The sequence below is a fragment of the Atheta coriaria genome, unplaced genomic scaffold, assembly GCF_025399875.1.
Source record: "Atheta coriaria isolate IRGN ID8LTWV9N9 unplaced genomic scaffold, Caltech_Dcor_3.1 hic_scaffold_9_pilon, whole genome shotgun sequence".
Classification (NCBI taxonomy): Eukaryota; Metazoa; Arthropoda; class Insecta; order Coleoptera; family Staphylinidae; genus Dalotia; species Dalotia coriaria.
In genome coordinates, this window is record NW_027045451.1 from 10,331,850 (window position 1) to 10,357,042 (window position 25,193).

At 39.1% G+C, this 25,193-nt stretch overlaps 2 protein-coding genes across 3 annotated transcripts in view; one reads left to right on the plus strand and one right to left on the minus strand.

Annotated features, from left to right (window-relative positions):
- The window catches only part of LOC135798796 (hemicentin-2-like), a 133,298-nt gene that overhangs the window by 57,064 nt on the left and 51,041 nt on the right, over positions 1–25,193 (plus strand). For both annotated transcript variants that reach the window (XM_065311761.1, XM_065311762.1), the window contains exon 2: positions 15,268–15,406. In XM_065311761.1, coding sequence (XP_065167833.1) covers positions 15,268–15,406 — 139 coding nt within the window. The remainder of the gene's footprint in view (positions 1–15,267; positions 15,407–25,193) is intronic.
- LOC135799032 (lipase member K-like) lies at positions 7,810–9,844 on the minus strand. Its single transcript, XM_065312041.1, has 4 exons — positions 9,476–9,844; positions 9,128–9,414; positions 8,305–8,944; positions 7,810–8,246 (listed from the first exon to the last, which is right to left on the minus strand). The coding sequence occupies exons 1-4, from the start codon at positions 9,632–9,634 to the stop codon at positions 8,025–8,027; spliced, it is 1,308 nt and encodes a 435-aa protein (XP_065168113.1). The 5' UTR covers positions 9,635–9,844; the 3' UTR covers positions 7,810–8,024.

Consider the following 25,193-nt stretch of genomic DNA (forward strand, 5'->3'; position numbering starts at 1 on the left):
CGCGAGGAGGGAGTGTATGAATCATAGTTCACGCTTGATTTACCGCATCCGATATTTTCCAAAATAGAAGCACGAGGAGTAAGAAAAGTGGGAAGAAAAGAGATTGTCGGCTATTAGTGACTTCGATCCCCTTAACATGAACCACCAAAGCCGGGGAGAATCACTTCCTAGGGTGGTGGCAAACACGAAAGAAAATACATTTTTAACGTGCCCTTTTAACACCAAGGATTTTTCTAATCTTTGATTTTTACCGCAAAGAAATCGCCCCCTAAGAACTCACCTCAAAGAGTATTATAATTTTATTACATTCTAAGACTAAGTGCTACTGTTTCAATGACCAGACCAGATGCAGTAAATGCTGCACTTTTATCTTGGGGTGCATTTTGATGGCTTTTTCGGGGATTACGCTACGAGATCAGAATCCATTATACGCGTTCGATGTTTGCTGGTGGTAGAAAGTTGTCGAAATGACGATTGCGACAGGTCATTAACATCCTCCATCCTTGGACATGCCATTTCTCAGGGCAATAAAGGGAGAGGGACATCCCTTCATGCCTGTAATTAACTGCCAGCTGACTGATCGTTTAACAACCTACAGGCGACACTTTGTTCGGATTATGTACAAATGTGTTAAACCTGTCAAATCGTTTAGTAACTAACGCCATCTATATTTTATTAGTTTTCAAAAACTTAAAAAAAATATTCTTTTGTTTTGGCGTTTAGCAATTAACGCCATCTATATTTTAAGAGTTATAGAAAACTAAAAAAATATTTTTTGTTGTTATTTTGACGTTTAGCAGCTAACGCCATCTATATTTGAATAGTTTTCAAAAAACTGAAATTTTAAAAAAAATTTGTTTGTGATTTTTACGATTTGTACAAACGAATTTAATGCTTGTGCTCATTGTTAAAACAGCAATCTGCACGCATGAAATTACTAATTAACTGTTTGTTTTATAGTGTTCTCGCACGCTTTATGTTTATTCATCCGTTATCTGTTAGTTTATGCCGGCTGCGTTATGTTTTGATTTCGCATTTGTTTCCGTGCGTCCGAACGAAATAATCACCGTTTGTATCATTTCGTTTGCACATCATTTTTCCACGCAGCTTTAAATTTTCCCGTTGACTAATTACAACAGATTTTAATATCACACATCGCCATGTCCCGCGGTAATCAGATATTAATTTGTGAATCGCTGGCCAAGTCATGCAGCATCACCGAATGAAACGTAACTAAATACAATTATGCATTGGATTTAATTAATATACAGTGTGTTTAGATTGTTTTTGTTTAATTTTTGAAGTTTAATGTTTCCCGGTTTGTTACAAACAGTATAATAGTGATTATGTTTGCGTTCGAATGCGATCCTGAATGGCTTTGACTATTACAGGCGAACGAGAATATGCGGATCGGCACGAATAAAGCCCGCATTCACTGTGATTACCATATTTGCGGGGGCCGGCGCTCATCTATATCTGATTGTAGCGTATAATTAGTTTTCGTACGTACACACATACGGACGTGATGACGGCGGCAGCCGAAATGACGGTGGGTAAAATTTCAAATTTAACCCATTGCTGCTCGTTTCGCATCTTGTGCCGCTGAACGAAAATGAAAGCGTTGAAAATTCTACGGGCGTTTTGATGATGAATGCGGTGCTACGCGCTGTTAAGCCCGCTATAAATGGATAACAGGATAACAAACAAATACGGAAAATACACAAACACCGAATTAACCAGAAAACCGCACCGACAAAACGTTAAAGTGGGTTTAAAGTGCTTAGAAACAGCTTACAATGTGCAAAGACGCATTTGAAATTGGTTACGAACACTACCGCCATGTTTACGCACCCATAACCTCACTAAACATAAACCTAACCTCAAAACTTGTTTAATGTTTTGAGATGATCATAAAAATTAATCATGTTAATTGGGCGTTGATTGCATGACACATTAAGACGCGTTAATTAATTAACTGTCGGCGTTTATTATCGCGCAATCGTTTCGACGCCATTTTTCATCGGTTTAACATTGTTTCGTTGCGAAAATTAAAAAAACGTCGCATACTTTCCATCCAGCCCGACACAGAGTAATTAAGCGCATTAGGAAGCTAATTAAATTATTATCACCCATTATCACTTTTTATCACTTATCGCCGGGACGTTTTCGAGGGCGGAAAGTGACGCAAGGCGGGTTTGATTGATGGCGCGCGCATTATCGTGCAAATCGCCAACTGGGATGCAATTTTAAAACTTTCCACCATTAAATTATCTATGAGGAAAACTATGATTTGAACTCTGCACTTTAATGCAAGTTGTAATTAATTTTTAAAAGTTTTATTTCAATAGACACATAATGTATGCGGTAGTGAATATTCATTAGGTAAGAATCCGGAAGACACTAAATTAAATGGTGTAAAGTAATGAATTCGTATCCGGATAGTTCGTGTTTTTGTCTTGCTGCTGTTGTCGAAAATGGAGCAAATAATAATTAAAATCAGCAACTCTGCAAATGAGTATTTCTACTACGGCGTGTGAATGTGAGTGTATCATAGACTTAATGAAATTTCCGGTTCTGCTTCGTAAGCTCAGGATGTCGAAAGGATAGATTTCTCTGGACGAAGCTGAAAGCTTCCTTCCTTCGCAATACTGCTGTTTCCTCCCGTCGCTGCAAATGTGGTTGTTGTAGGGTGAAAGCAATCTGCAATAGGTTTCTTTTTTTAGTTGCTCTTGGGGTAATGCCATGCGGTCCGCGGGGTCCTTGGGGTTTTAATGTGGCCGCGGCGAACGCAAGTGAACAACCCGAATGGCGGAATTGTTAAGATACAGAAACGGTATTCCAAAAAAGAAACACGAAGCCGAACCAAGAAGTGGAACAATAAAAGACCAAGAGAAAAGGTGAAATGTCGGTGAAACATAAAGACCTCTGGGAATACCTCTGGTGGTGTTATAGTAGCAGGGGTAGAATTTCATTAAGACTAGGACCATTGTAGCTACGAACGAGAAAAAACACCAGCATTAAAATTTTTACACCCGTAGACACCTGAAGCTGTTTTTTGAGTTATTTCACCGTACTAATTGCTGCGTGTGTCAGGTCAGCAGTTAAGAACAGGGGGAATGTCTTAACGTTTCCCCAAGTTCTCAAAATAATGATGACCATTTAGCTTTTACTGGGGGAGGCATCAGGCATCGTAATTACCCCATGCTGGGAGTGTTAACTCAGCAAAAACCAAACAACCAGAGTAAACTTACACTTTCCGATACACTCCCCTTAAAAAGTTACTCTGGACTATACTATAACTATGAACTCAAAGAGAAGAGAAGGAAATTTAACATCCGAGGTGTTTGGGGTCTTCAAGGTGGGCGATCCGTGATGCACGAAATGTCGGAAAAGAGCTTTATAGCAACTTCCTCTTCTGCTTGCGCTGTATGCTACGAAGCGTTAGAAAATGTTTGCTGGTCGGAACGTTAGATTCCAGCAGCTTCGGGAAAACGGTTAGACACTGCCCCGAGGCGTGTGTACTCAGTGTATCTATGATGTTCGGCGTGCAGTGTTCTGAAGTGGAAATGGAAGGCTGGCTGAACAGCATGAGCAGCAGGCCAAAGTGAGGAATGGTGAGGACCTTGGGGACCACGCCAGACGCTCGTACGTTACTTTCCACTGTCGTACGCCAAGAAGGGGTCTAAAATCTAAACACCTGCACTGCAACACTTATAGTAGCAGTATTCTACTATATTCCGGAATGTTTCATTGTGTTAAAGACCTCTGGGAATTCTGAACTCTTTGGAGGTTACTATTGTGTTAAAGACCTTTGGGAATTTCTACATCCTTGGAGGTTACTTGTAACTAATAAATTTTTACAAAGTCATTTTTTAAACGTCAACCGGGAATCTTGGGCTAATTATGTGGACGTTTTTCTTTTTTGCTTGGTGGATGAAAGATGGAAAGTTTCTAAGACGTGGAAATTATGCCTTGATGACTGGAAACAAGTGGAAATTAATGTGACAGGGAAAATAGTGCGACTCATCTTTCATTGCGATTCTCGACGCTGCGGCGCACATAATTTACGCGCCGAATATAATTACGAGGAGTGCGATGGCGGTCGTATAATTATCGCCAGGGCGCCGCCCGCATAATGGTCGTACATTTATACGGCTTGTCACTTTTCTTATTACAGATGTTTTTTTTTTCTGGCGTCATCGTCGTAATCGCAATCCTTGGCTTAACTCATTTAACTCATCACAAAACAAAAAAATTTTCGTTGCAATTTGTTGAAAAACGATTGATGTAGTAAAATAGTGTATAAAGTATCAAGTGGCTAAACGGGAACTTTACTCACCAGATTGATTGTGCTGCTTCGTAGGCAAATGCGCAGGCGCAATCTCCATCCCGTAGATAATGAATATTATGTACGACTTAGCCGTCCGTATATAAAGTATAACTTTTTGTGTCTAAAAACCGTGAAAAATGTTTTTATTACTTAATAGTAAAGAAAGTTATTTTATAGAGTACGAAAGGGGTTGCCACCAGACTCGAGTTAAAAGAGCTAGTTTAGCAAAAAGACAAATGGGCACATGAATTAAGTCTTGCGGCGAGTGGAAACCGGTGCGCCAAACAAATGCGCGGCTTTCTTGCCGCCTGCCGGGCGAAGTAATGAGAAAAGCGGCTGAAAGGTGCCCGGTTGCTTTTTGCGCTTCCGAACTAATAATGCTAATTGTCATAATCTTTCATGGTGGGGTGGCTTTTATTCCGGAAAGCTTCATTTAATGCAAATACTCGCAAAACTCTCAAATAATAAATACCTCTCGTGGTCATAACCTGAACTAAATAACCTAAAACTTTCTAAAAGAAACATTTTTATATTTTGCATTTTAAAGCGAAATTAAACACCTCACATCAAGAGACTAGTCTTTATGACAAAACACCTGTATCGAGGTTGTAGACCCCTTGAGCCACACCTGCCAAATATGTTTGAAATCCCCGAAAAGACGCAAAGAAAAAAACCAAACATTCCCGGCCTAGACGGAAAGCGTCGGAGCGAAATTTGAATGTGGGCGTTCTTTGGAACTCTTCACGGTGCGAAAGGGACGCCGAGGATGAGCGTCCAGGATTGCCGGGTCCTTTTCGGGCAAAGACCTCATATGCATACGATTGATCTCTCAGAGAGCGGCGCGCCAAACGAAACGAAATGCGAGATTGAAATTTTCGTGCGTTTTCGTGCGCGTCGCACGTGAAATTGAAAACACTTTCCAAAGTTTGCTCCTCCAACATGGAAAGGACTAAAGTCCTAAGTACATATACAAGAATCAATGGATGCGGAATAGAATTTTGTGGTTTCGGAGTGTTGAAAGTGGCCAGTAAACCTGGAACTAAACAAACTGATATTAGATAAAAGGATCAAAGGTTAATCAAAGTAGACAAAGTTTTGGTAATAGTTTTGGGAAGATAATCAAAAAATATTTTAAAATTTTGTATTCAAAAGGTTGGATTTTGGTTCTTCGGCAAATTGCAGTATTAGCATCATAAATTCAGGCGACAATAGAATTTTGGGTCGACGTGGTTCGTTGTCTCCATCCTGGGGGTGCGCGTGTTTCGGTTCGAATGTCGCGCGCGGTCCTGCGGTAAGAAGTAATCAGCGCCACGACCGCGTGCGTCAAGTTGCCCTTTCGACTCACATCCGGTCTAGAAAACCCCTCGAATCCGACCGAAACCCACGCACTTTAAAATTTTCACATTTATTAAAAAACACACTGTATATTTATTCCCACCACCACAGAAAAATAAAAAGACGCAAAAGAAACGGTAAGTTATATTTTTATACTTTGATCGGTTTCTTTTGATGGAAAAGGTATTTTTCATCGTCGCGAACAAAAAGAGCGTCACATCGCATCGCGCGCGCATCCATCGCGTCCATATCGTAGGTGCGTCGTAAAAAGAAGGTGAAAACGTGCGACAAATACTCGAACATTGACAAACGATCCCGCACGTTCGTGCCACGTTCCGCAGACCTTTAGGTATAGATCCCGAGCCGATGACGATGACGTTGGCGGGCTATTATTTTTCGCCGTTTTCTATTTCGTTTGCGCGCGCGAGACGTGTTGCTTTTTCTCCCGTCGAGGAAGCGCACTTCTGTCGCTGACAAGGAAACAATGGACTTTTGTCCGCCATGCGAACAATCCTAACCCGCAAAGAAACGTCTTACCAAAATATATTTTCGGATATCAGTGAGTGAAGAACAAACAAAAATATAAACGAATTATTTTGATTTCCGATTTGATTAAGCGTAATAAATACACAGATTTATATTAATGTCTTGAATTATTAACATAATTGTTGAGAGACATCTATTAAATACTAGTAATATGTAAACATGACATCATGACATGGTAACATGACATAGTTGTGTTGGCAGCACTGGCGGATACGGCGTGTGTGCGCGCAACGCCCTCGTGTGTCAATAGTGCGACATTAAATAATAAACCGGCCATTAATTTGACACGTGAATAGCTCTATTAAGCGACGCAGCGCGGCTCGATGTGACGCAGTGAGCGTGTGCGCTTTCGTATCAATTAATCGCCAGGGAGCGGTTTGTCAATTAGCGAATTTTATTTGCGAACGCGTCCGGCATTTACATACGATACAGCGCCCACAATGAACAGGAAAAAAACACACTGCGTAAAAACGCAAACAGGCCACCACGCCTTTTAAAACAAACAAGAATTAAAAAACAGGTATTTTTATCTTGATAACTATAACAGGTGTATTAGAATAGAAAATTGTAAAAATATATTTAACTAGCTTTAACCCGCGGCTTTGCTCGCGAATATCTAAAATAATGAAGTTGCTTCCGTACGCGTCTGTAGTCACAGAAGAAGTAACAATGAAGTAGAATGGCGGGAAGTTTAAAATGGCTGAAAGTATAGTCTATGGAAGTATAGTGTACAGTCTCCATAGTGTAGTCAATTGGATTTGATGTTGACGTAGCTGTCGGTAATACAGTGTGATAATACAGTGTGATGGTCTATAGTACTTAGGTTTGAGCTTCATTGCTGGAATGCTAGATGGCGTTAAAGTAGTCAAATAGCCCGATGCAGAGGTATTATTGGCTAAACAATTTCTTTATTTTATTTTAAAAAATATTTTTTTTTATTAAATAAAAAGTAGCCTATAACCATTCGGGGACCACTAAGAATATGTGTACAAATTTTCATGATGATCGGTTAAGTAGTTTTTGCGTGAAAGTGTAACAAACATCAGGACTTTCGCATTTATAATATTAGTAGGGATTTTATATCGGTGTTTTTCGTTACGAAGGTTTAGTTTTTATTATTTTGTTTCACTGACGGCAACGACTTGGAAATCTTCTCCGGCCGACGCGTTTTTTCTTCGTTTATTTCCTCGGAGTAAATGCGCATTGCCACATTAGCCGAGCTTTTGGAAGTTCCCGGAGCTTTCAATGGCCGGCAACAAAGGAGCGAGTGCCGCGCGCCGCGTCCTTTTACGATTCGCACTAAATTCGTGGCGCACGGTGGCCGTTCAAGGTAATTTTCTTCCTTTGGTCCGCAGACGCTTGAATTACGGAAAACAGTTCGAGTGTAAATTACGATCTGCGTCGGGGACGCGCAAATTCGACCGAAAACGAATCTTCCTTACCGATGCCAAGCAAAAAACCCAGAATGAAATATCTACGAATCTAATTCACAATTTATAAAATCGTCGATTTAAATAATACGCTCATAAATAATGCGCGCAAATAAAACTGAAATGAAAAACACACATGCAAAGGTTGAACGATATGAAACATCGATGTTTTGATTTATAGCGAATAATTTATTAATAGTTCAATGGCATCCAGCGCATTCAATCGATTTTACTACGAACATTACCAATATTCAGTCTTTTAGTCTAAACAACACGTGGATTTAATATATTAAATTTATAGGTTTATGATCGGGAAACATGCGAGCTAACCGTTTATTAGAAACCAATATTGGTTCAATAAAAGGTTATAAAAGGTTTAAAAATTATTCATTTTCATTTCTGCGTAAATTTGCAAAATAATTTGTTAAACAATTTGTGATTGTAGCATCGGGGCATCTTCCTATTAAATATTCATCTGCCAATGGTTGATATAGTAACTTTCTGCCATCTTTTGCGATTACAAAATCTTGATGAGTAAACCCACTCATAGGAACAGGTTTTAAACAAGTGTTGGTAGTCAATTCGCTGTGTAATCTCTCAACATTCTGAAAAAATCATAAATTTAAAAAAATTGTAAATTTTTTAATTTTTACAAGTTTTTACCTTTTTGGTAGCCATTGCATCATTTAATGCATAAATCAACGTTGTAGGAATATCAATTTTTGATAGATCATACTCTGGAGGAGTGTCCGACCCATAATGTTCCTGATTCATAGCTGGGTCTTTATAATCCAACGCTGCAAACTTTGATGTTTGCATAATTTGCACGTAAAAATCCATAACATAAACAGATATTGTATCACCGCCATTTAAAACTGTCGCGGCGAGTGTTGCAGGATTAAGTTGACATGAAAATCCAAATATGCTTCCCATTATTAGCCAGAAACCCCGTACATTAGCGGTTGTTGGTAGGAAGGCTAGTGTAGCTGTTCGTCTTGATTGATCTGAAGGTTTCAGCACGTAATATGTGCCGGATTTTTTAAGTTGTGCGCTTATTCTTGACCAACCAATATATGGACCTAATCCAACAATGGAAGATACTCTGTCCATGTAAGCTATAGGTGCGATGTGGACTTGTAAAATTACATTGTGTTGTGCAACATGGTCTGGCATCGTTGAGGTGTAGATTAAGGAACATGTAGAACCCATGGAGAATGGTAGGAGTGTTATTGGTTTTCCACCATTTTCAGTGCTTACTGTTTCTATTATTGCTGGGAGATCTATGGTGCCCATTTCATGAGGCCTAGAAAATTAAAATGATCTACAGTGGTCTTAATAGTATATAAAATATCAAGAGCTCTAAACGCTTCACCCCGTGACTAAAATCAGTGATTAATGTACTTTAGTCACGGTTTTGATCATTAGCGATTAAAATTACACTTTACATCTCTCGAAACTTTTACAGTGGAAACAGAAAAAGACTTACGTGAACTCCCAATACTTGGGATCTGCCTGAGTAAGACTTTCGTGTTTGGTATATCTGGTTCCTCTTAAACTGACCAACCAAACATCATACCCTGCTTCAGCCAGAACAAACGCTAGGGAATCTTTACCTACCAAGGTCCAACCCATGGGATTCATGTAGATTCCATGTATAACTAGAATTGTTGGTCCATTGGGATCACCAATTCTGAATTGTACCAAAATATAACCATCTGATGTGGTTACATTGTATTCTGTTGCTGGGTACTTATATCTTTGAACAATATCCGTCTAAAAAATTTCTAATAAATAAAAAACATGGTTTATAAAAAATAATAAAATAAATACTTACTATTTCACCTGACACGTCTGGATTGTAGAAGCACTGTGGTAAAAACCAACGAAAATTATACTGCAACCAATTTGGGCAAGCATTCTTCCAGTTTGAAGCTTGACCAGATAAATACTGGTATTGCAGTAGAAAAATCAACGTTAAAGTTAATGCTCTCATCTTGTCAGACTAGTTATACGTTTTTTTTTTATTTTTGAGTTTTTTTAATTTCTATAAAAAAACATGCTCATAGTATACGTGTTTTTCTTAAATATTTGAACCTGTTTATGTTCATAATCTCAGTTTACTTTATTAAAGCTGATAATTATTCTGCTGATAATGATGAATAGCCATGAACGTCGTAAACTCGGTATTATTATGTTGTCGTGAAGTTATAATGGATATTTATAGGTTTTTGCGACAGGCAAGAAATTTGAAAAATATGTTTGAATGCTCATTAAAATGTTTTTTTGCGAATATTTTACTATAGATTAAAGTACTGTTACACAACTTTTGCATTACTTTACAAAATGACTAGTGAAAATTATATTTTATCAATATTTGATGGTAAAATTGTCGTTTTGCAAATTATTATTTGTTTATTCCTAAAATTTTGCGTTTAAAAATTATGCGAAATATTATATTGAAAAATTTATGACGATTTCTATATATTTTTTAACTGCATATTGGAAAGTAAATATTTCTGCATTTTATATTCATAACTGGCAATAATATAATTTACATGGAAATTTCGTACGCGATTGATGAAAATAACTCGGTTTATTATTGCCTAAACGGTGGAGAATTGCACAAATTCTGCAATTCTGCAATTCATAAACCTGGAAAATACATTTCGAAATATTTTCCAGTTATTATTTTTTTAACATTCTGTTATTTCCAATATGTTGCAATATCACTACTCGTATTGTTGTTGTTTTTGGTCGGTGGACTTATTTTGATGGTTTTGAGAAGTTTACAACTATGGCCTATCAAATCCCGCGAGTATTTCATTCTTCGATTTGCTCGCGTTTTGACTTTAGCCGAAAGTATTCCCGAAACATCCGAGACATTCGATGCCATCGAAAATATAAACAACTCGCCGAGTTTCTGACAACATAACACCGCTTGAAAGTTTGCGCGAATGCCAAGCGACCAACAAGTGAGCAGTGAAACTATACTGCAACATTGAACAAGCAGAGAGTAATGTTTGAGAATCATGAGCAAAACGGTGAACATATTTAGATACCACAATTTTATTAACTCGTGACAGGTTACTTTGGAATGAAATATGTTTTTTTTATTTAAACATTAAAACGTCTCTTTTTCATGGTTTTGAATCAGAAAAAGTGAAAATTTAATCATGGACGGCTTGGGCGGAGAGTAAAGTACTTTAGTCACGGGTTGGTGTTTTGCGCTTATCCAAGGCGCTGGGTGGTCGAATTTCCAAGTTTTAAAATAGAAATTTCAAATACAAAAATTAAATTAAGCCTCACGTGGTTAAAGTACCTCTTAGCGCACTTGATACATAATATACTATTATGATGAAAAGCATTATTTTCAAATCTTGCTTCCTATTTATTACTCTCTTTTCTTCCTAAATTATACTCCTTATGAGATAAGTAATAATGAAATGAGATTTTGTCGCATTGAAGCGTAAATTGCGCCAGTTCCCCTAAGCACATGCATAATGTGATGAAGAACCTCAGCATGTAGGCAACCATTCCAACTCGCGGTTTGTCGTTATGTGCTTATTTATTTGCGCGCGCACCAAATGTTCTCCAACGTAATACGACGTAGTTAGATATGAAAATGCAGAAAACAGGACGATTCCAAACAAACGGTTATAGTTAATGTCCACTCCGCATTGTATAATAACATAAAACGATTTGCTAGATGGAGATGGGAATTGCGCTGGCGCATGAAGTAATAGAAGCAATATTTACCCAGTCTACTAATATTTGCTCAGTAGACTCAGTGGTCCTAGACTTCTAGCTCTAGGTTTGGACCTCCAACGTACGGTGTAGTCCCAACGGACCTAACCTCAAATCCTAATGACACTAGTCGGTTAGCCCGTTGCTGACACTCCACAATTTACAATTTACACGACGGCTTACGGAGGATGGAGGTTAGGTTTGCCGACATCCCGACACATTAAGTTTGAGTTGAGGTTAGGTTAGATTCTGGTATATTCCAGTCGGTAAGATTTGTTGCGGTCGTGGCCAGCCTCAAATCCCCCCCAACAAACATGCAAACATGGAATCAGATTCTACTAGCCTCCTCCTGGACCCTTAGGATTCTGTTGACCGCTCGTCTAGCAATGTTCAAGCAAGATCTCTTGATGTGTGGTGATGACTAGTGGGTTTTTGGTTGTGGAGGAGAGATTAGAATCTTCGACGTCAGCACTTTGTTACTTCCTTCATTGGTGGTGGCCGGGGACGACACGCACTTTACTCTTCATCCGCGCGGATGGGGGAGATATGGAAGAGGTCGTAAAACGCACGTCGCCGGAACTCACGGGAAGCCGGAAACCGAAAGCATCCGCGAGATAAACCAGCTTGCAGCACACCACTTGCGCGAGAGTTGTGTTTGATTTGCCTGCGCGTGTTTCCGAGATGAAAACTTTTTGTCTAAATAGTCTGGTATCTTCTTCAGCGCTCAAGTTTGCAACGTGCGTGTGTTTGAAATATTTCGTTTTGGCGCTGGATTCAGATTCTAATTTCCGGACGGATTGCGCCCGAAGGTATTTTTGGCGTATTCGTTACTATAAATTTAATTATCGTAACCAACTTAGTTAATTACGCCGTTTGCTTCCAACCCGTGAAGACTGTTTCCTTCAACTGCTTCTAGTAACACTCTGCGCGTGGAATTTGCGAATTTCGTGTTTAAAGGATTTTCAACGCTTTATCTAACTCATTAATTATTACATCTGGAACGCACTTGCATCGGATTGCGCTGTGTGTTTGGGAAACTTGTAAACCTCACAACCGCCGGCCGGAAATGGTGGTTTTGGAGAAATGAAGCTGCAACGGTTTCTTTACAAATAGAACTTAAATTCCACGCCTGCGGGCACCGAGCGAGTCGGGGAGCGATTTCCGATTTGTCTGATTAAACAATATTGTTTACGGTGGTCGGCCTCGAACTCCGCATCACTTCCCGTACTTCCCGAACAGCTACGTAGAAGTTAATCGAAGAATAGAGACGTAACAATACTCTATGGGTATTTGTGTTGGTGTATAAACAACAACCGAACAAATTGAAATTAATTTCGTTCGTTTGTGCATTTTCGTGCTTCCTTCGCTACAGGTTGACTTGAAAAGATGGCAGCAAAGATAGTATTCCGTAATGATTGCTTTTGTACGCTTTAATAAAATTGAATCTTCGACGGCGACTCAACAGCGCGGAAGAAATCGTAATATAAAGAAGGTTTTATATTCCGCAATTCATATTCATATTCAAAATTTTGTATTTCACGAGCGCAATTCATTTGCGATTGCAATGCACTTTAGAAAATAATTTAAGCACCACTTAGAGAGCGGGAATAAATTTAATTTCTAAATGGAATACGTGTATCACATCATTAAATTAAAAACTCCGAATTAATTTGTGAAGTTTTCATTGAATCAACTTGTAAACTTTGGTGGAAGAGAACGAAACATTTGTGCGTTTAGACATTCAGACGAGGAGAGAGTTTCCGATTTCGATATAAAGTCGGAAGTTTAAACGCCCGTCGTCGAGCGGTATGTGCCAGCCGCCGCCGCCGCCTCCGCCCGAATTTCTCAACCAGCGCCAGGCTAATTGGATAATTAATGCCTATTAATCGTCGAGATATATTTCTAATTCGATGTGTAATTACACGCCCGTCTTGTGTTACTAATCAAGAAGCAAAGTAACTGAAACAAGCTGGAAAGTAAATGAATTTCGGCGCCTACTTCAGAAAGAGGTCGAAATCAAGTTGACAGTTAAACACTGTTGAACCCTTAAAATACTCAAAACACTTGAAATACTTTGAAAACAGTTAAAACAGTTAAATTGTGTTTCGCGTATTTCAAAAATACACAATTTAAATTCGAGATAAATTTGTGTGTTTGTGTTAAGTTAGGTTAGGTGGAGTTGAGTTGAGGTTATGTTCGCGCGTCGCCGAGACAATATACAATAAATAACCATCGTTTTGTCTGCGCCGTCACGCTGTTCCCGTGTCGCGGTTTTGTGCGTTTATTGCACGCGCTCCTTTCAACATCCATTTAGTTGAATAATTATAATTCACGTCGACTGCCGCGCCTCGCCTTCCACAATAAACTACAACACACGCCGCTCGAGCGCTGTGCGCTGCGTTGAATGTGTTGAATGCGCTGAAAGTGCGCCGCCTCGCCCGCCCGCTTTCGTTCGGCCGCCGCCTCCATTGTCGGCGGGCGACGAGTGATCTCGCGCGGCGGAGACCTCTTCACGGTAATTGCTTGGAACGTTGTCTTCTTTGTGCGGCGCCGAAATCGCTCGGATTGCTTCCAATCTCGCGCAGCAGCCAACTGATTCACGCATTCTGTTGTGGATTGTCGGCCCGAGAGAGGGACTCCATAGACTTGGAATAACGAATAGCACAAATAACACTCACAGACAAACACAAATCACGAAATTTCTTGGTTATTTAACAATTTATCCACCGATTATTATATTTTTTTGTTTAATACCACTTTTTCCACGGTTTTGAGACACAAAAAGTGGTATTTTAATCACGGTCTGTCAAAAGTGTGACTAAAGTACTTTAGTCACGGGTTTTAGTCACGGGTTACAGAGTATGCGCGTGGAAATAAAGTGAAAGTAGAAAAAATAATGCCAAAATTGTTTTGTTGAGTGTGGATAAAGTGTCACTTAGCGCACTTGATGCTTAATATAACATTTTACATTAAATTTAAGTAAATATTTCATCAAAAGTTATTATTTTGTAAATTTTCCACCACAAAGTACATACGTGATAAGTATACACGTAGGTAAATATCTCGTGGAGGCGGCGTACTTCCTTGAAGCTCTTCTAAGCGTTAATACCGCAGCGGCACAGCAATTAGTCCTGAGTTATACGACACGTAATGATGCGCGAGATGAGACGAAAGCCGACTATTCGCGTGCATTATTAAAGGAAAACAAGCGCGCCAATCGAGTTTGAACGGCTTCACGCATAAACAACCCCCAAAAGCATCAAAGCATCAAGGCCCCCGAATACTCTATTCATGCGCGGGGGATTCTAAAATGTTCTTACACACTCAAAATATGTTTCATGTTTCAAAATGATCCAAAATAATCCCAAACGCCTTGATAATGAGCTATAAACCGCGCTGCTTTGTGTAATAATATTAATATATTCAAATTTTTGTGTTTATTAAATTTTTTTGCTTCGTAATTGTCAGCCGTAGGCGTTTTTCGTGGTGGCGCAGCGCTGTGTGACGATCAATTTTGCGCCCGCCCGCAGCGGCCCAATTTCGTGACGCTGTGCGCAATAAATGCTCACCGCCTCCGCGGGCGGTTCCCTATTTTAAATACATCTTTTGGAATGAATGGAAAATAAGCTTTTTTGGATTTGTATATAAATATGTCTTAGAGACGTCTTTTTGGATTATCTAGTTATAATAAGGATTAATTTAAAATTTAAAGTTTAAACCCTTATTTTACCCCAGTTAAAGACTTATTTCTACCTAAAAAGTAGTCTATGTCGTTCTTTATAATCCCATCTATCCCTTATACCAAAATTCATCAAAATGGCTTCAATAATTTAGACGTGAAACAAAAACAAACAAACACTTTCATATAAATTTTTGTTCTAGTGGGATTTTCATCAGTCGACGCAGTCCTGGGTCGAAGTGCAACGTTGCCATGCGACATCGAACCTGACGTACGAGAAGACCGTGTCTACATGGTCCTCTGGTACAGAGATGGCGCTCTTGAAAGCAAACCAATATACAGGTCAGTCACCTTCATAACCAAACAACATAACCAAAATAACACTCAAATTACATTACTATCACACTTTGCCTTATTTTATTAATCAATCGACAATAAATAACAACGTATCAATATCCAACTTCCGGTCAAGTTTCCAACTTGCTAACTTTACCAGACACCAACACTTGATGATACAGAAGAGCAGCTCATGCACCGTGTATCGTATTACGTTCGTGACCTCCTGGAACGCAATCAATCATAACCGCCCGGAACGGGTAGGTCTCTCATATGACCGCCATTGCGCACCGGGCAGACGCAGTATCAATCAATTATATTTCATTTCGTTAATTACATTCTGACTGCTGTACTGTTTCGTATTGGAATTTGAATTTTTCATCGCTTTGTCTTGTTTGCCGTTCCGTTCGCAAGCCTACAGAGAGTAACATCCTTTCGTGACGAGGTGTAACATTCACACGCTTGTATCGATCCGCTAGATTAATCAGTGTTTTGTAATTAACTTAGAAAAGTGTAATTATGGCGGGTGGCGTGCGGTACGACTCCATGCAACACATCCATTCTTATCTCCATTGTATTCATACAATTATATTGTATATCATTAGTATTGTCGTTTGGTTTATATGATAAAGCATTGTCCTGGTGACAATTCTAATACAGTTTATGAATTTTTGTATTGTACGTGTTGATCTCTTGATCTGATGATGAATACTGAAACAACGAGGATGGTAGAGTGCTAGGGGATGTAAAAAAATGTTGAAAAAGTGGCTGACGTGCATAGATGAGTGCCTCGGATTAAATGCAATTGAGTAAAGTGAAGTGGTGGATATTTTATGCATGCCTCCCGCCGATGAGGGTTGGGCACGTGCTCGCAACCCTACAAAAACCGCATTCACGCAATCCTATTCTCTTCATCCTTCACGCTTTCAACAATTTGAACATTTTTAAACCCATCGGAATGTATTTTCTCCTTTCCCCAAGCTTCCCAGTTTAATATTGATCAATAATCATGATGGATATTTGGAATTTCCCGAATGCTTGTTGAGGAATTTTTCAATAAGAGTATTTATCACTCCAAATACCCGCCGCCATGGTGAATATTATTAGATTATGCAGAGCACACCCTTGAAGACACCTCGTAATCACCAATAAGAAGCATCTTCAAAGATCCCCGATGCAATTCCCGTTCATAATTCCACCTCTTCATCACTCATTTGAGAACGAGTCTAAATGAACCACAACCACTAGTACGCGTGATTACTACTCGCGGACTGTAAACTGGGGTCTGGGATGCGGCGGGGGTTGTCGAAAATCAAACCGATATTCAGCTGCACACCGTAGCGTCGCGACGCGCACTCATTCTGAATGATGATTAATACGTGATGAGGGAATTAGATGAAACCCCAAGGCGCTGCTGATTAGAGAAGTGCGACTCGCCCTCAAGAAACCCACCACCTACCAAACTCCTTACCAACTCTCCTCATTCCTTTCAATGCCCACCCGCGACACCCACAGCACAAACATTTCGGTGAAGGATTCTGTCTGTGTTCTGCGTTTCTCTGCGGGTCTCACTTTAACCTGTTTGTTGAAGACCTCTGATCTTTCGATCCGTGTCATCTTTCTGGAACCTCTATTCCAGATCTTGAAGACCTTTTGTGTGGATGTGTAACCTCATTTATTAATTCCTACAGGGAGATGTGGTGGGTAATAAGACACTGACGCTTTTCGGGATTCGCCACTCGAGATAATTTCTCTGACCTGAGGCGTTTGCCTTTGGATCGTGGTGTTGGGTTGCGCAGTTGGAAGTTAAAAAGTGAGCTAATAAATAATCATTTGCGGCTTAAATAATGCTTTAAACAGCCGTGCGCGCTTATTTTCCCCCTGTTGGGTTCGCCCTCGCAGCCGCAAATGCGCGATTTTTGTGTATTCATAAAGAGATAAAAGATAAGAAAAGAAGGTCGAGCTCGTTTGCTCGTTTTCTCAGCGCCTGCAGTCTTCGCAATTCTCGACCTCTCCGTTTTCGGCGCTTTTTTCGCCTTTTCACATTTTGTATTTTGTATTTTGCATTTCGCGCAGCAACTTTAAAGGTTTTTTTTTACATTTTTTTGTGGCTGGTATTGCGGGAGGGCAGTTTTTTCCTTCTCTGCGCGCTGGAGGATTTCTGCTTTCAGTTAGTGATGCTAACAATACTCTAGGGAAGCATACGATTTGGAGCGTGCACATTTTTCGAGCGTTTGAGGGCGAAATGTATACAAAGTATCCGTTTAAAAAGCTTAAAATAAACTTGATACTCAAGAATTTTTTTTAAATGTGCATGGCATCATAATGAATCAAAAGTGAGCCAACCAGGAAAAAAAATAAACGTTTGGTGAGAATCATGAATAATTTAATTTTTTGTTCTGCTTGCTTGCTTGGTAAATAAATTCATTTTGGGTAACGCTTATTTTGGACTCGGGAACAAAGTGGATGTAAAATTAGTGTCAAATTAGTCGGCTACCAATTTTCCATGAGAGTTATACTGCTTTCAAGCAAATTGTGTCATCCACCCCACACACATACCCATATCCCGAGAATCCTTGTTTACGAATCCAGGTGCAAAGCGGGACGCAACGCTTCAAATGGCACGACGTGTCGCGCGCACGATAATTGTCCGGAGTTAATGTACCATAAGAGAATCAAATGTCTTCAAGGCTCATTTGTTATACAAATGTGTACAAATATCCAGCGCGGGCATCCATCCATCCCATCCTACGTGAAAACCTAGGAGGTAACCATCCATGGAACCATTTATATTATCATGTTTACTAGTGTTCCACGTATTTATAGGTTAATGTAATGGAAGTGGTATTTTTCGATGCGTTTAAATGCATGTTAGGCAACACCTAGTTTGTAAAGTTGGTTGCATAACGCATTGAGAAGCATAGAGCATAGTTACGATGATAATGCGTAATTTATTGCCTGCTTTGCTATTCCGCGAGGTGGGCTTACGCCGTCGCGGAGGGCTTACGAGCTGACAGCGTGCCGTATCTTCTAATCTCGACCAAACAGGACTTCCTGCAGGACTCAAGTGCTCGAGTGATGAGCCTCGGTACTTTCAACATTCATATCAACTTTTTCCCTCTTTGCGCGCGTATGCAAAACGCACAAAAGTTTTCCAAGCGCGGAAAAAATCTACACATTTTAACAATACATAACAATACATAACCTCAAACTTTAGTGACATCTGTCTGTTGCGGTTGGAACTGAAAATTTATAGTTTTTATGAGATGTATAGCATTTGTTGCATCGAATACAATGTTATTTATGAAAGTCATAAATAATTGAAATCCTGCTATGCTCTATTAAGACATAAAAAGCTTCGGATTGCAGTATCGACGCCGGCACGGAATGGAATCGAGCGCATGTCGATTTGGTGCGCACCGCACCGATTGCATTTGCATTCGTTCGGGAGCGAACCGCAAAGTGTGTCAGAGTTGGTTAGCGCATCGCAAACAACACAAGAAAGTAATCCGATGCGACGCGCAGTGCGCCTCCGGCTTTAATGATTCACTCGCTGTGAAAGCTTTCGCGGCGGGAATACACACTGCCGCTGAGGATTTGCGTATTTGTCATTTAATAATTTGCAATAGCGCAGCAACAATCCTACCTGGAAACATTGATATCTGTAATTATTTAATTTTGCGTCAATACGGTGCCATAGTATTAAAATATATTAAGCACCAAGTGTGCTAAGTGGAATTTTAACAACGTTTTCACTTTATTTCCACCCCGTGACTAAAACCCGTGACTAAAGTATTTTATTCACGGTTTTAGCCACTCGTGATTAAATTTCCACTTTTCGTACCTCAAAACCGTGAAAAAAGTGTTAAAAGTAAAAAAATTAAGTTTTTAAGCTCTCAATTTCCATTATCACAAATTGCAAACGAATAAAAACCAGAATAAACAATTTAGCATGAAACTATCCTGAATCTTTCCCCGCATGCCGGATGCGGAAGTAATGCGGCGCACGTTGCGAAAACGTAAGACACATTAAAGTATTTCCTTAAATGGGTTATCAAAGTACAGGCGGCTGCGTCGGATGGGGAGCGAAACGCACCCGCTCACATTTACAATTCGCCGTTTTATTGGCATCGAGTACCTGCGAGTGGCATTTATGTTTCGCCGTCAATTAAGCGCGGAAGGGAGCCGCAGCTGATGGCTGATGGCCTTTACTTCTCGCAACGCGCTCGGTTTGTTTTTATATCAATGCATAAATTTTCCAATTTGATTATCAATTTGTGCGCGTGTGTGTCGCGCGCGACCTGGAAGGAATTGCCGGCGTTGTTTTTATTTTTCACTCAGATGGCAATTTTTATTGTGGTCGATTTGCATTTTGATATCGTCAACGAAAAGAGATTTTATTATACAGTGTGTTTATGTCTGGGGAAAATAAATAAATGTTGCATTAGTTTATTTTGATGAAATGTAATATGAACACATTGTATATGAATGGATGGTGCACACTCCAGGTAACATTAAATTTATTGCTGCGTCGTTTTGGAGTTCGCTTTACGATTACGCCCTTTATATTTTATAAAAACAACCCGTTCGCCCTCACGGCGCTGCGGAGAGTAACATTTACCATTTCGCAATAATAATATACTTTCCGTGTTTGCCTAAGTGCAAGTTTCAGGAGTTACACGCCGGTCGTGTAAAATTATTAATATTTGAGGAAAGTAATTAAACTCTTGCGCCTCCAACCACTAAAACTTAAATATTCACATACATAGTGAATGTTATTTTATATTTATAGTATAAAAACATCTTTTTTATCCTCGGGCATAAGTTTTTAATAAAAATTTAATTCACTTTCATTTTCTGTCGATTGCATCAATAAGTTTCCTAATTTTATTTAAAAAAAAATTAGAAATGCTAATAATGCACTTCAGCGCCACCTCTGATTGAATTATTTAACTAAAATTATATTTGAATCTCTACCCAAATATTTATCTCAAATTTGAGACCCTTTAAGTTATAATTTTTGATATTTTAATAATTATTCTGCTATTCTTAGAGGAGATGAATCTAACAAATCATAAATTATCAAAATCTGCCCAACCGTTCTTGAGTTATAAACGGTGTAACTAACACAATTATGTTTTATATAGAAATACTTATATAAATTATAGTGAGTTACAAATGTAATGATGATAATAATCTAAATTTTATGCACTTTGCATTTATTTCTTTTTCTGTATCTCCCAGTGCGGAAAGTTTTAACGACGTCCGAGTGAAGTTTTTCGTCGGATGCAGTTAGCGGGCAGCTAAGTTGAAAATAATCGCACATTTACATATGACGCGCTCCGGTGGGCCGCCGCTGGATGGCGCAGAAATATATAAATTACGAAAAATTAATTAAAACTTTTTGCCCAGGTGCGCACGCTGCAACTCGCTAAGAGCGTAATAAGCGATGCAACATGCAACAACTTTCCGTAGGTACCCGTAATGCGGGGAGCGCGAACGCAAACACAACTCCGCGAGTAAACGAATGCCGCCACCGCTGCCGCCGCCGGTGCGAAACACAAACACCACAACACGAGGGGATATAAGATATAGGCAAACTTCTTCTAGGGGGTAGGCTTTCATCTTAAACGCGAACGCGTTTAACTTGGAAATTGCACGCGTCGTGCCAGATTCTCGGATTTAAAATGCGAAACGCCGTGTAAACATCAATATTTATGATTGGATGTGTAAATAATTTATGTATTAACACATTAAATTACATTTATTTCCTAAACTTTCAAAAATATTTGGTGTTTATGAAAAAAAGTAAAATTATACTTTTTGACATTTTGAGGTTAGTTTTATGTCAAAACTGTTACATTTTTAACCTAAAACTAACCTTAAAATGTCAAAAAGTGAGTTTCAGTTTCAAACTGTCAAAACTGTCACAATTAGACATAAAACTAATCTCAAAATGTCAAAAAATGAATACGTACGTAGACAAAATCTTATTTTGTAAACTTTATTCATATTATATTTTGTTTTTCAGTGTTATTTAACGTATCTCAACGTTTCGACATTCACAATATAAATTCAATTTACTTTTTAGGTTATGTATGAACGTCGGGAGTTTTTTACACGACGAAACTCATTTTGTGAGCGGAGAGTAATTTTCGTTGAAAGCTGGCGTTTGTATTATCTAAATAAATAGAAAATTCCGAGGTAATTATTACGAAAATAATTTTGACGTCGCCGCACCATAAATCACGCTCAACAGGGCTAAAAACATATTGTCAGGTACAATATGAAAAGAACATAATTATATTTAGCTTGATAGAAATTCTACAACATCAACAAAATGCTTGCTTTTTTCGTCGTCGCGCGTCTGATTTAAATTGACGTCTGTAATAAATGTCATTTGTTTCATATACTGTTATATAAAAACTAATTGCGTGTCGATGTTGCTTGGTTTCTCTAATTTGGTGCTCGTTTTCGCTTGGACGGGCGCAAAAATTAAATTTTATGCTTGATTTATTATGCGAGTTTTTCATGCGGCAATAACGACGCATAAAAAAATAAATAAAACGCCAACGCTGTAAAAAAAAGCCGAGTGGGCGACGGACGGAAGGCGCAAAAATGTCGCGCGGAAAACGAATAAAACGAGCGCAAAAACGAAACGAAAGCAATCGTCTGGACACTTTTACACACTTTACTGCGTGTACGTTTCGAACAGTTTGCCTGTGTTGCCGAATTGCGGCGTTGCCATGTAGAAATTATAGGTTACGTCAGTTCCTATAGGTGTGTGTCGGTAGAGGATGGTAACAAATTTAGCTTCGCCTGCTTCACGCGCGCTCTGTGAAGTAGTAAAAAGCAAATATTTCCATTGCGATCTAATCTGCGTGTGCCTACGGAATGGTGTCGTGGAGTTGCGGCGTTCCGTGTTTTCCAAGTCGACGCGTTCGACTTTGAGTTTGAATTTTGTCGTTTTCTTCGCGCGGATTTAAACGCGGCGTAAACTCGTGGCCCTACCGGGATGGCAAGGTCGTTTACTTACGAGAGTCTTGGAAAGTGTACGAAAGCGGCAAGCGAATTACAATTTGAAATGCCATTTGTGCGTATTGTGCGTATTTCCCCGCACAAATACAGAGATCTGTAAATTTTATCTTCTTAAGGTTTTCACAAGCACCTAAAATATTTTTAAAATAATTTTTTTGTACGTGTTTATACCTTAAATACTGTGTGTAACAGGATAACTACTAATGTAAAGTTATTAATAATTTAAGTCCCATCAAAATCTGATCTTGTTACCAAAGGAGAAGCGAAGCCTTAGGATTCAGATGACTTTGGTGCTTGCTGCTTGGTGTTTGGTGTTTTTGAGTCACTGGATTCGAAACTACATGACCACGCAGGACGTAAACTTTGCACACGAGACGCCGAGGAAAATTAAGTTGTGATATATTAACGTGCAGCCGGGAATCTAATCCTCCGGAGACATTGTTAATTTTAGTTCATCTTTAGTTTAACAGGGTTCATCCTGCTTTCTAGTTTACGGGGACCCTAGATTTAGAAGAAAAAGAAAAAAAGGGTATAAAGCTGTTCAAATTAGTTTTGCTAAGGTTTGCTTAATGATGCTTGTTGATCGGTGATGTGACGTTTATTTATCGCTCACCTTACTTTACCTTTGGCTTCACGTCATGTCGCAGCACCGCTTTGAGTCGATACACGTAGGTGGAAAGGGGTTGGGGGTGTTTTTGGGATCGAAGTTGATGTTGGGCGTTTAGCACAAGCTTGTTTGCCTGTCAAAATTTTTAAAAGGTGCTGAAAACAAATAGGAATCATTTTTTGAAGGTTATAAAAATAATTTTTTACATCTATCTTTAAAGCGCCGTTTATTCACGCTTTTGAAACACGAAAAGTGGCAATTTAATCATAAACGGCCAATGCCGTGACTAAAATACTTTAGTCACGGGTTTTTGTCATGGGGTGGAGCTTGCGCCTGCACTTTTACCTACGGCGCAGTTAAAATATAATAATCTCAACGTGAAAATTTAGTGATTGTAAATTGATATTTAATATACTATTTTAAATTAATTTTGCAGAAATATGTTTTCTTCCTAAAGAAATTCTTGCGATATTGTGATTTTCTCCGTGATATATTCACGTTATTCAGTCAAACATCTTATTTGTGTCAATGCAGAGAATATTTTGTGAAAAATATGAATATAACCTCGAAGTTATCAGAATTCAATTTTCTGTGACCTATTTAACCAGCACACAATGCGCGCAAAACATTTCAAATATGTCCGCTAATAATTTTTCTACAGCGTAATAAATTCCCAAATTATTACAGCGCGTTGCTCATCACAATGTCGAAAACAAACAATATCAATAAATAACGGGCGCGCAGCGTTCACGGGCACCTCGTAAATTCCGGTGTTAATTTAGCGATTGTTATTAGACAGGTTGCGTTTTGTTTGTGCGCAACAAGCTTTTGTTGTCCGAAATAAACGCGCAAAGGTCCATAAAAGAAAAGGGATGTAATGAAACGCGCGTTTGCTCAGGCCGGAGAGTAGAGACTCATCTCCAATTCGCTTCTAACCAATTTAATAAAGATAATACAACGCTTAGATCGGCGAAATTTTAATAATCTTTATTGACTCTAATCCTTATTTCATCGCGAGAATGCTGCCGGAAATTCGACTCTTTCTGGCGCGTTGTTTGGCTCATTCTTTGCGTTACCAAAAGAGGAAATTTTCAGTTGATAGCTCCGCGCGCTTCAAGGAAAGCAAAAGGGAAAAACAAATAATCCCCTGGTTTTACTATCAGAGTGCTGATTCCATGATTCCACGCCGCAGCGCATAAAGACGACAAACGAAGATGGAAGGAGTATAAAAGGAGTGAGGCAAATCCTTTTTACAGAAGCATGTTTTTAATTAAACATTTATTTTTCGTTTGAGGCCGTTTTTCGGCCAAAAAATAAATACATAACAAAGGGATTATTAGGTGAACCAAGCCCCAAACATTTTTTACAATATATTCATTACATGATGAGAGCTCCAGCTTTATACAAAGATTAAAATGAAAACGAGACGAAAATTACGCTTAAAAAAGGCATCGAATTGCTCATTAAAATAAACCATCAATATATTTTAAATTTATGAAATATACAGGTAAATTATTTGTTTTGTACGATTTCTATTTAATTATTTTATTATACGTTTAGTATTTCGTATGCATTCATAAATGAAAATCGTTAATAATCGTCGTTTTGAAAAGGTTCGCTGTGAGGGTGCAAATTAAATATTTACATACTTGCGTTACACGAAAGTAATCACCGAAATACGCGCGGCGCACGTACGCGCACCCGCTAATCGACTATCGGCGCCGGCGGGTCGATTAATCAAAAAGATTAATTATCATCGTCCTCATCATCATCGCGCCGGGCGCCTCCACCATCCACACCAATGTTGGGTGTATTCATGAACGCAGGAAGAAAACGCGCGCGTGGTTTTCGCGCGAGCTGATATGTATGAATAATCAAAGGCCCACTTACAACAACAACACGCGCAATACATAATGCATGATATATAATACACGGTCTAATAAAACGGGCACTGTTGGGGAATTATTTATTGTGTATCTCACCGGCGCTTGGTGAGTGATTGTGATTATGTGGAAGTAGAATTTTGTAGGTTTTGTTGTTGCACTTTAATCGTCTGTCAGGTTTTTTGACGTGGGCGTCTTTAAAACCGGCGTGGAAGGTGAAATTGCGGCTCGCAATTTATCAAAGTTTTTCGGAAAGTTTTACGAA